At 45.3% G+C, this 12,684-nt stretch overlaps 1 protein-coding gene across 2 annotated transcripts in view; it reads right to left on the bottom strand.

Moving 5' to 3' along the window:
- Positions 1-8,255, bottom strand: part of LOC121437412 (integrator complex subunit 6-like) — a 54,879-nt gene extending 46,624 nt beyond the window's left edge. For both annotated transcript variants that reach the window (XM_041637305.1, XM_041637306.1), the window contains exons 1-2: positions 7,822-8,255; positions 7,612-7,689 (exon numbers count right to left, since the gene is read on the bottom strand). In XM_041637305.1, coding sequence (XP_041493239.1) covers positions 7,612-7,689; positions 7,822-7,932 — 189 coding nt within the window. In that variant the 5' untranslated portion in view covers positions 7,933-8,255. The remainder of the gene's footprint in view (positions 1-7,611; positions 7,690-7,821) is intronic.
- Positions 8,256-12,684: the final 4,429 nt, after the last annotated feature.

Genomic DNA, 12,684 nt, shown 5'->3' with positions numbered 1-12,684 from the left:
AGAAAGCACATTTCTCCCCCACGACATAGAACAGATGCCTTGTTTGGCTACTATGGAACTAAGAACCCTGTGTTCTCGGCAGTTCGGATTCTCTTCCAGAAGCGAAGACAAACTGAAAAGGAAAATATTTGCCTTCTTAACCTGCACCTGGCCCCTACATCCCCGATCCCAGTGCCGAGATCAAATACTTTCCAGTAGCCAGCACTAACTGAAAAGCAGGCAACTTCAACTAAACCTCCTGCGTGACAGCACCTCGCCACTTCCTCTCCACGCTGGCCCTGCTTCGACAAGTGCTGTGAAATACTAAGCAAACAGAGGCAGACAACACAGCTGCCCGTCTTTTCTCCAAATCCCCCCCAGACACCTTCTTCTCAGGAGAAATATACAAACAGTCGCTTGTCAGTTTTTAAAATTCGCATGCCTTCCGTCTGCACGAGTCAGAATTCGGATGAGACCACCTGAGTTCTCAGAGAATTACACACCCTCACTCCTTCACCTCCAGCCCTTTGGTTGAGTCCAGCACTCTAGGACTCCCGCTCTCCCCTTGAGCTGGCTGTTTCTTGGTATTACCCTAGGTCTGTACAACAAAGCCCGGTGCACAGAGGTTGTTCAATAACTCTAAATGCACGCAGAGACTGCAGAAGTGGGGAGGCACTGTCAGACCATCCTTGGGAAGCACCATTTTGATGGTATCACAGCAGTGATAAAAGTTGCATTTCCCTGAAGAAAGAGGGACTGCGGGCAGTGAGGGGAAATTAGCATTGTTAATGGTGATTACTATCTAGAGAGAAGTCTCAAAGATGGGGGTGAGGGGAGGAGGAGGCTTTTGTGTATACACATTGCCAGAAATATTCTTTCCTGTTTGAGTACCTACTAAGACCTAGGGCCTCTCTAGTACTAGAGGTACAAATATCCCTGTGTTCGAATACACGCCTTTAAAATGCTCGTATTAGGGAGCTCAAGATGAACACTAACACAGTTAACATGCTAGGAGATGTGGATGTATCTTGGCAGCAAAACGTTTGCCTAGCATGCATGAAGCCTTGGATTCTACCTCCAAAACCAACACAGCACCACGTACCACACACACACACACACACACACACACACACACACACACACACACACACCACACCACACACATACACACACATACACACATATAGTAATACAGTGCTAAATGCAGAAGGCAGCTAAGGAGAAAGTATTAAGAGAGCAGAGTTAGGGAATCACAAGGGGAGTTGCTAGAGTGCCTGGAGAGGGAGTGGGAAAGAGGAGCCAGATCACTTTGGAGAATGTACATTGAAGGGTGGACATTGACTGGGTGTGGCAGGCAGCAGACACGCCTTTAATTCTAGCACTCAGGAGGCTGAGGCAGACAGAAGAGAGAGAAAAACAGAGCCCAATAAGGTGCCTCAAGCCTGTAATCTCAGCACTCAGGAAGCTGAGGCAGGAGGACTGTTCAAAATTCAAAGTCAGTCTGGGCTACCTAGCGATACCCTGGTTCAAACAGAACAAAATGAAGTTGAAATATGTCCAAGTTACAGAGAATGACATGGGCAATGACATGGAAGTGAGAGCTAAGTGAGCTTGGGGACGAGAGCTTCCTTTCTCCTGGTGACTGGAGCCTGGGTTGGTTTGAAAAGAAGAAAACGGAGAGACACTGTTGGAAAAGCAACACAGGTCCAGATCAAGGCCATTGCTAGTATCTAGCTCAAGGTTTATGTGCTTTATTCTGACATCTAATATAGAAAATCCTGAAGGATTTGAAAACACTTTTTTTTCTCTTATTTTATTCAAGTTTTTGGAAACAGTATCTCACTTTGTAGCCCGGGCTATCTTGGAATTCACTATGCAATCCAAGACAGCTGAGAGCTCATGTAAATCCTTCTGCCTCAGCCTTCCAAATGCTGGATTCACAGGAGTATGCCACCATGCTGGGTTTGGTTTGGGTTTGGAGAAAAGGTATCAATACGTAGGTCAGGCTGTGATTACAAGCATGAGCCACCATGTCCAATGTCTGTCGGATTTCTCATAGGAGAATGACTAGCTCATTTTCTTTAAAGACCAACAAACTTAGCAATAAAGGGGAAGAACGACTAGCTACCACAGTGACCCAGGTGACAAGTGCTGACAATGAATGGACACAAGAAAGGCTTGGGATACAATGCAGATGAATTAGTACAATGTCACCATTTTCTCCTAGAATCTTCCAGCTGATCCATAATCTGAACGCTGTGTTTTAAAAATTACACCTTTGCCAGAGATGTAGTCTTCTACAGTTAAGTCTTTTTCTCTCTTTTTCTTGTTTCACAATAACTACTGTCAAATGTTTCACATGGCTAGTGAGGAAGGAAAGTGAGACAGAAAGCCAAAATCAAGCTAGGCATGGTGGTACATACAGTTCATCCCAGCACCTGGGAGGCAAAGGCAGGCTAATCTCTGTGAGTTCCAAACTAGCCTGGTCTTGCATAAAGAGTTTCCAGGTAGCCAGGGCAACATAGAGAAAGATGTTATTCCAAAGGGGAGGGGCAAACAAAATCATGGGGCCAACAATTCATCACCAAAGTGAGTGTGTGCTGCTTTTGAGCATTTGGGGATTTTGAGTTTGAAAAGTGTCTTGCATTATTACCTAAGATGGCTCTCACAGGTTAGGTTGCTGCTATTTCACCCCCAAAAACATTTCTACAGAGTCTTAGTCATCATAATAGAGGACTCCCTTAAAAGATGCCCCTTTAGCCAGGCCACGGTGCTGCACGTCTTTAATCCCAGCACTTGAGAGTCAGAAGCAAATGGATCTCTTGAATTCTAAGGCCAGCCTGGTCTCCAAAGCGAGTTCCAGGACAGCCAGGACTGTTATACAAAGAAACTCCATATTGACTCCCCCCGCAAAAAAAAAAAAAAAAAAAAAGAGTTGATCCTGTAATCACCTACTTAAAATCCTAAGAAATGTCTGTTACAGGTATCATTTCTTAAAAAGTTTAGTTTACTTCCTTAGTCTATAGGCCAGAATTCTTCTGCTTTCCAGTTCCTATTGACAAAGGCATGCAGACACCAATACGCAAAAGTAGCTACCCAATGCGTTAGAGAGCGACACCCAAGACAGTCACTCACGTTTTTCAATGGGGTATGTTTTCTAATTACTGCTTTAGAGGGCTTCTTTGAAACATTACCTCCTCTTATTTATAACATACTTCTGACCACTATTTATACATGTATTTCAACTATTTCGGGAAAAGCGATTCTGGGTTATGTTAAAAATAATTTCCTATAAATAAAAATAATTTTAATAAAGTAGCTTCCAATATGAAACCACTTTGAATACTTTTAGTAGGAGAGAGCTCAGGCTAATGGCTTGCTTGCCTCTGACAAGCCCGCCTCTCTCGGTCACAGAATAAACGGAAATTATGATTCATAACAAAACAAAACATACAAGACAGCAGAATCTCAGCCAAGACCATTAAGAACTATGCCACAAAACCCCTCACACAACATTTTTACAGCCCTGTACTATATTCTTCTTCTAAGGACACACTGGAAATTACGAAATACTAAACAGTGGTATCCTAGCGATGTACACTGAAAATATACTGCGCATATATATATATATATATATATATATATATATATAGTGTTAATACTTGTAACACAATGTATGAAACATGTCTACAAAGCAACACTAACACAGATTTAACACACGATATTTTCAATTCTATGTGGTCCCTAAACCAAGCTTAATTCCACCCACAGACAGAGTGCTGCAAAAGGAACAGGTATGAGCAATATTAAAAGAGCCGACAGCTATGTGCCAAGAGGTATGCAATGCAAAGTTACTACGTCTTTGGTGAAATGCTATATATTACATACCCAACAGCACACGTTAGTGAAAAACTACTCTTGCAATAATTTCTCCCACAGATTTGGTCTCAAAGCTTGTAAGTGGATATACTGGGAAGAGTTGCATGCCTGTTAAAAAGAAATCTCCCAAGCAAATGCACCATTCATGCCTATTACAGCTGCAACAGAAGAGGGCCTGCTAGCAGAATAAAAGTCATTTGGAGGCATTCAAAGCTGGATATAATCCAGATCTGAGAAGTAAACTGTTACACTGTTTCTGCAGCCTCGGAGACCGTGAAAATAAGACTCACTCCATCTATTCTGCAGAACAATTTGCTACTAATAAAACACTAACAAACCATCACTTTGCTGCACGGGCCTCCGGCCCCTAGCAAACAGTGAAGTTTCAAGGAGGAACTAAAATGCCTGCTGACAATCAGAGAAGGACCTGTTTGTTAGCAGGTGTGAGAGAAAACAGACCTACAGGGTTCTCAGCCACTAGCAAGTGAAAATCTATACTGAACTTTGCAAAGAAAATATCACCAGAAGCTCTGAGGTTTACGAATTTCTAAGCAAGCTACAACCCTAAAAAGCAAAAGAGCTAAGTTCTTACAGGCAGAGGAGAGAGGTGGGCTAGGCAGGAGGTAGTGTCCAAAAGAGAAATTCAGAAAACTCTTACCCAGATATGATTTATCAATAGTAATGTTGGTGAAGGACAAGAATATTATTAGATTCTTAACCTTTCCTTTCACCCGGATAAAATGAAGACCCTGAAAAGGCTCGGGAAGGCATAAAGACTAAGATGAAGTGATTAATAATTAAACATAGTATACTAAGTATCTTCTCACATTTGACCTACAGGGAAAAGATATCAAAGGAGAGCTGGGCAGTGGTGGCGCACGCCTTTAATCCCAGCACTAGGGAGCCAGAGGCGGGGGGATCTCTGTGAGTTTGAGGCCAGCCTGGTCTACAGAGAATGCTTCTTGTTTAAGGCAAAAAATGAAAATGAAAAGTGGTAGGATAAAAAGAGCTAAAGAGAAATTTTCACTAAAATAATATTGAACAATTTCTTCTGTTCCATATACAAATACTGAAAGCTTCGTAAACAAGTGCCTAAGATACACAGCTATTGAAAAGTACATCGCAAACCAGGCGGTGGTGGTGCACGCCTTTAATCCCAGCACTCGGGAGGCAGAGGCAGGCGGATCTCTGTGAGTTCGAGACCAGCCTGGTCTACAAGAGCTAGTTCCAGGACAGGAACCAAAGCTACAGAGAAACTCTGTCTCAAAAAAACAAAAACAAACAAAGTATGTGGCAACTCAGTATAATTCACTACATAAAAGAAGTAGGGAAAGCAGAGTATAACTAAGCAAACTGGCTGGGAATGTAGCTCAGGGCAGAACACTTGCCTAGCACTCAGAAGGACCTGAGTTGTGTCCCTCACACTGAAGAAACTAGTAGGACCACGGGATTCCACTGCTAGACTTAACAAGATACAAGAATGGCTGTCAAAGTGGAGCAAAACAGTCTATTCCTTTCAAGGGAAGGAAAGACTGTAAACTGTGATGTAATTCTTCTCTCTCTCTCTCTCTCTCTCTCTCTCTCTCTCTCTCTCTCTCTCTCTCTCTCTCTCTCTCTCGAAGTGTCTCACTATATAACCATGGCTGACCTAGAACTTCCTGTGTGGACTACACTGACTACACTGGCCTCAAACTCATAAAGATCTGTCTTCCTCTGCCTTCTGAGTGCTGTGATTAAAGGCATGCAATACCATGACAGGCAGTCATGTCATTCCTATAACTCCAAAACTGTTTTAGGAACTGTTATGAGTCCTCACAAAATGCTCAGTAAGTTGTACCTTTAAAGAAAAAGATAGGGAGTTCTAGACCAGCCTGGTCTACAAGAGCTAGTTCCAGGACAGGTTCCAAAGCTAGAGAAACCCTGTCTTGACAAATAAAACAAAAAGAAAAAGATAGGTCCACAGTTTTGTAGCTTAGCCCCTCCACTGCTTCAAATTACTGAGTATATCTTCAAATAGGCACACTACAAATGGCATAGGCTCTTACTGTTGTCAAAAGATGGAAACATTCGGACTCTGATCTGATTTTATTTTTCTCTGGTGACGACAGAATGTTTGCAAAGCTTCCTATTTGTAAGTGCTCCCTCCGTCACTGAAACTTAGGTCTCCAACCCTATGCTTGCAATTATGTTAGCCCAGACTGGCCTGGAAAGCTGCCATTTTCTAAAGACATATGGCATTTTGCAAGATGTCTAGTAGCTCGATTTGGGGGGGGGGGGGGAGGTAGCTAAACAAAAATTGAAAACAAAGCAATAAAGCCAGAATAGGGTTAGGAGGAGCCTACAAATTAAACTTTTAATCAAAGCTGAGACTTACCAAATAAGTCTCTTGGCTTTCATTATGTCTGAAAGAATATTCTTTGGCTAACTTACTCACCTTGAGAGGTATTTTTCATTAGAACAACCCACTAGACCAAGGCTTACAACACATCCAGACTGAACATCCTCTTAATTTACTGAGATGATTTGGGATGGAGAGAGAGGACACACGCACTGGCAAAAGACATCAGGGATAATGGTAACAACCTTCTAAAATTTCAACATGCGAGCTCAATCCTCATGCAGGATGATTTAACAGTTTGAGTCCCTCTTATCAAGCCACTACAGGCAAACCCGTTCTTTATCTCTTCATTATGGGAACACAAAAAACTACCCGACGGAGGCTAAGGGTCAGCCCCTGCGAATCAAATCATCGAATTTGACTAGTGCATCTGCTCTGAGTCCAATCGTGCCCTTGGCAAATCCCTATGCAGCTAAGAGCAAACCTAATTTCGGATGCAAATAGGTAGGCCAGCTCCCTGAACCTCTGGCCCCTGTTAAACCAGTTCCCTAAGAAGGTTCTGCGCAGACACCCCCCCCCCACACACACACACACACATTTGGTGGTTTCTTTGCAGGAATTTCCAATGAAACAGCAACGGTCGCTAAGGTAACTGAGAGCCGGACTAAACCTGACTGAGCTGAGAGCAGAAAGGAGCAGGCAGGGTCTGGGAGCTGGGAGCAGCATAGGCTTACCATTTCCAAACGGGTGGGGGCGCAGGAGGAGCGGGAGGGGCCGGGGAGCGGGAGGGGTAGGAGGGGCGGGGGCGGGGTCCACGGGCTCGAATGCAAAGGAGCAGCTCCCAGAGGCCCGCTCTAGTGCCACCCTGCGCTGGGAAGATGGGGTGGAGGAGAAGCGGACGAGAGCGGGAGGAGGGAGAGGAAGCCCGGGCAGGGCGGGCCGAGGGATGGAAGGAGGGTCCAGAGGAGGAGCCCGGGCAGCAGGAAAGCCCGCGCTGGGCTAGGAGCACGTTGGGGCGGAGTCCCAGGCGAAGGGGCCGCAGCCTTACCAAGGGCCTTGAGCCCTCCTTCCTTGGCCTCCTCCCCTCCCTCCTTTCCATCTCAGCAGCGCCCTCACCCTGCCTCCGGCTGCCTCATACAAAAGCAAAATGTCCGCCATCTTCCGCGGCCGTCGCTCTAGGAGCTCGGCCCTCCTGTGCCTTCTCTGCACGGGCTGCCCATTCTCGAGCCCCTCTCTGCGACCCCCCGGCCGCCTCTGACCGCCCCTGTGCCCCCTGGCCTTTGGCGCCCGGCACCCAAGCCTGTCCCGCAGGGCGACGCAGAATCGCCACGGGCGGAGGCAAAAGGGGATCAGCAGCTCAGGCTGGCGGACGCGCACGCTCTTCCCGTCCGCCGCTCCCCCGCTGGCCTGTTTACCTTGATGCAGTACGGAGGCTCATCATAGGTGACCAGCATGTACCTATCTCCGCGGCTGGCTGGGTCCCGGGCTCGCAGCTGCGGGGCGAGGGATGACGGAGGGATCGCGTAGGAAACGAGGGGAAGCGATACAAACGTTACAGAAGCACCTCAGTCCAACCCCCCCATCCCGCAGGAGCGACCCCCATCTCTCCTCTCCCCTCCTTTTACCTTCAAGAATAACTCCACAGCGCCTTTGGCAATGTCCAAGTAGGAGGTGCCCAGGTCAGTGCGCTGGTTCATGGAGGCGGACGTATCTATGAGGAACAGCAGGATGGGCATCTTCCACTACACCTTTGGTTCTGGTCCCCACTCTCCCGGTCCCTTTGCCCTCGCTGCCACGTATGGCTACCCAAATCCTGAACTCTCGCAGAGCCAGGGAGCAAGAGGAAGGGGGAGATGGAATGGGATAGATGGGACCGCTCCTGGCCTCCTCTTTCTGCAGCCCCAACTCCTCTCCCTCCAAGGGAACTTGAAAGTGTGAGTGTGTGTAGGTCTCGGGGCCGTCCCTCTTCCCCTCTTCTGCCACCACCACTGCCTGCCACTGCCGCTGCCAGGACTACTGCCAAAGCATCCGTCCACGCTCACTAGAGCGCTCGCCCCAGACTGAGAGCCCTCTCTGTTCACTGACACAACTTCTGTCTGCTCACCTACCATCAGTACCATGTGACCAGGACCCACGCCATTGGCTGCCAATTATGTTTAATTTGCATATTCATTAGATGACAGGGTAAGGGGAGGGACTTGGGTCAAGCCTCTGAGCTGAAGTTTGAACCCTTGCTGGAGGTAAGGGGCGGGGAGTAAATGACCCTCTTTAAGCACAGATTCTCCTTTAAAGGATTGGGAAGCCGTTAAGGGTAATTTGTTTGGTCGTTTGGATGGATTTTCTTTTGTGCTTCAAAGATGGTGATTCGAAAGGAAGAGAGAATTGAGCAACAATTGTACAGAAACAGATGTTTAGGCAGGCTGCACAGAAACGTTGTGCTAACTACAATCAATCAATCCTGCCAGTGGCTAAGACCAAAACATTTCAGTAGCAGCAAACTTCGTTCCTGGCCAGACTTGCTCGAATTCCTTTAGCTTAGTCCTCTTCCTGATCAGTGTTTATGTGTCGTTTTCTCAGCTGTATTCGGCATGTAGCTACTTAAAAAGGATACTACCGCTGGAACGGTTCCACTAAGCTGTCTTTTTGTAAAGACGGGCTTTCTCAGGCTTTGAAACATTGGCCAGCCTGTGATACTTCAACCACTTCTGTGACATTATTTTTACTATGACTATTTTTGGGTAGGGCTGAATCACAGTAGAACATGTGAGGCCCGGGTTTGATTCCCCAGCACCGATGATGATAATAATGGTGATGATGATGCAAAGGATGTCTAGCGATGTGCTGTAAACGTTGGAATCTTGGGATTCAATGAGTGCACAATTTTTTTTTTTTGGTTTTTCGAGACAGGGTTTCGCTGTAGTTTTAGAGCCTGTCCTGGAATTAGCTCCTATAGACCAGGCTGGCCTTGAACTCACAGAGACCCTCCTGCCTCTGCCTCCCTAGTGCTGGGATTAAAGGCATGGGCCACCACCACCCGGCTGAGTGTACAATTTTAATGAGAAGGCCACACACATATCTGCAAATGTTTCCTATATTGCTTGTAACCATCCTATGTATATGTTCTCTCTCTCTCTCTCTCTCTCTCTCTCTATATATATATATATATATATATACATATATTTATATCATGTTTTCTGAGAAAGAGGATTTCAGAACTGATTTCGTGATAGTTTATAATCCACTTGCAAAAAAAGTAATGCAAGTAAAAACACTGTGTAAACAATTGTCCTTGGTCTAGAAGTTCGGGTTTCATGGACAAAGAACAAGGTGTAAAGGAGGGAATCTGGGTTAGACAGAATGGGGTCGACAAAAGTGAACCAGAGGCCATACTATGCATGACATATTTCAGGCCAATGTGTTGAAATACAGAGAATTATTGGGGAAATAAGAGTGGAAAGATACGAATAGCCCCCATTTTCATTGTTTTAATTAATATTGGAAAGGGGGCTGGGGACATTGTTCATTGGATAGGAATGCTTACTGCTCTTGCAGAGGACCCAGTTTGGTTCCCAGCACACACGTGGAGTGACTCACAACTACCTAGTCAAGGTCTGGGGAATCCGACATCTTTTTCTGGCCTTCATGGGGAGCATGCACATGTGCGCACACACACACACACACACACACACACACACACACACACACATACATACATACATACATACATACACACACAGGCATGCACATGTGCGCATGTAATTGAAAATAAAAACAAATCATTAAGTATTGCTGAAGAAAGTGTCTACATGGGCTAGGGTGCACATAAAAGTTTATGGCCAGTGGATGCCTGTGTGCTAGTTTTTGTATTGCTGTGTAGTAAATTTTCACAAATTCAGCAGCTTAACACATACTTAAAGTGTTATCTCATAGTCTGATTTAGCTGGATTTCCTGCTCCGTCTCAGAGCTGTGGGCAGGGTATTGGCCAGGCCACATTTCATCTGGGAGCTCAACTGGGAAAGAATCAGCTTGGTAAAGCTCAGGAAGGCTGTTGGCAGCATTCATCTCGTTATGACTGTACGCATATAGGCTGAAGGCCACCCACAGATCTGCCTGCTGCTAATGTCCCCTGCCACACAGCCCTCTCCATCACCTGTTCACAACGCAGCTGCTTCTTCGGGGCCAGCAGAGAAAGCTCTCTCTCCAATCTGCTGACACAGAACCTTATATAATGTAACATAATCATAACAGTGACATTCATTATCATTTCTGTTGACTAGAAGCGAGGCACGGGTCCGAGGGAAAGAGTTTATACTGAACGGGTGCAGATCCTAGGGCTCATCTGAGAATTCTGCACAACTTTGGGCAAAGACGGAACACGACCTAGGAACTAGTTTTGTCTGATTTAGTATTTTCATTAAAGTCATTTATAAATAATGATAATAATTAATAATAATTAATAAGTCACTCTCATCTAGCCGAATAAATGTATTGGGTTGATTTATCATCTTTTGATTGAATAAATTACAGTCCTACTCATGAGGAGTTTACATTTTACTGTGACATTATTTATTCATTTTTATATAGGACTATTGAGGCATAATGTGTACTAGTGCACATATGGCATTTAAAGATGACTTTGAGAAAATCTCCTCAGGGCTGGAGAGATGACTCAGTGGTAAGAGCTTCTATTGCTCTTGCAGAATAGCTGGGTTCAGTTTCTAGCACTCAGTCCAGGCCTATAAGCCCCTGTAACTCCAGTTACTGGGAATCTGGCGGCTGTACGCATATGCATACACCCACATGCAGAAACACACACATACACGAAATTCAAAATAAAAATAAGTCTTAAAAGATCTCTTCTGCATTTCTCCCAGCTTTGCTTATGCCTTACTTTTCTAATCAACAAAGGATCTCTCTTTAAAATATCACACATTTAGTCTTACAAAAAGGGCTTCGGATGTGAATGCTGCGGGATCTTTCGAAAGTGACTTGCCAACATTAGCAAAGCGCAAACAGCTTCAGTCACACAATTTCCCAGCAGTTGAGGACATGCAGGTCCTGCAGGGTAGAGAGTCTTCCCTCACAGGCAAACTCCTTATAATGTGTTTGCTTCCCTTCAAACAGGGCATGTTATGTATTCTTTTTTGGCATAAGCCCAACTTTAACTGCGGTGATGCAAACCTAAAACTCTGAAAACCATGCACATCACATTCTAAAATGCAGAAGTGCAACACACAAACAGTAGCAGCTTAGTGGGTTGATGTACTTACTCAGATTTGAGAAGCCAAAACCTCAATTGGCTTTCTCAGTATGAACCCTATTGCTGTGCAGACCTCTGTGCGGCACATCAGTGCTAAGCCCCTAGAGGTCCTTTCCGCATCTTTCCTTGCTACAGGCCATCCACTCCTAGGCTGCACTTTAAGTGCCTAGGATGGACTTGTCCCTCCTGTCAGAGCATAAACATTTTGAGAACACTCAAAGCCTAAGACTGCCACCTGGTGCAAAGTACTTGCTCAATAAATGCTTGTTTTAAAATAAATTATAAAATTCCTCTTGGTTTTCATTCTTTCTTTGTCTTCTCAAGTGCTTGGGCACTATTGCCATATCCTTTCCTAGGGCCATCCAGCCCTGTATCACTGTCCTCTCCCCTCCACCCTCCACCTGAGGGGGGTGTCCTTATGATCTAGAACCTTGTGCATTTGGGCCCCAGTAAGGCGTCTGCAGACCAAACCCTTCAATTGTTACCTTGGCAGCTGGCCTTCTGTCTCTTACAAAGTCGTTCTGAGGAGTCTATAGCACACTGGTTATCTTCCTCTGTCAAATATTTACTATTTTACCAATTTCAGGTTTGTTTTAATTGCCGGCCTTCCGGAAACTAAACAGATCTTTTCCATTGTGTCTCTGAGAACTGTATTGCCCGTCCAGTCTTCTCAGTCTTCTCGTGCTCTTTGAACTCGTGCACTCTTGAAAATCATTTCCTATTTCCTCACATCTCCGTTCATTGTGTGCTCTTTAGTTGCTAATAGGCTCTCATACGTCCTCGTTCTAGATCTTCCTGGCTCATGTCTGGTACCACCAGATGCGTCCTAGGAAGGAATTCCTGACTCAATACTGCTTGTTCCCTTTACGGAAAAGCTAGCTGACCTGTGGCACACTTACATTTTACGAGCTTGGGCACAGTATGTGTGCTGCCCCCTAGAAGTGTTGGCTTGGTCCAGTATAAGCCTGTTTCACCTCTCACTTTCCACGCCATTAAGCATGCCCTAGTCATCACATCTTGGGAAGATTTGAGTTCACCTCTCCAAAGTCTGCTTTTCATGGCTCAGAGAGGAATAAAGTCTCCCTACATGCTTTCTCTATATCCTCACATTCCTTAAGCCCATAGTGTCTGCTTCCTTTCTCTAGAACTCCATGGGAAACTGCTTAGCTGTCCTCAGGGGCCTGTTTCTGAACAAGTCCAGTGGTTTGTCCTACGTTGGTGATATTA

The sequence above is a fragment of the Microtus oregoni genome, unplaced genomic scaffold, assembly GCF_018167655.1.
Source record: "Microtus oregoni isolate MIOR12 unplaced genomic scaffold, Mior012 000052F_005, whole genome shotgun sequence".
Classification (NCBI taxonomy): domain Eukaryota; kingdom Metazoa; phylum Chordata; class Mammalia; order Rodentia; family Cricetidae; genus Microtus; species Microtus oregoni.
Note: the sequence above shows the minus strand (reverse complement) of the source record. Positions and strands in the feature narration are given on the sequence as shown.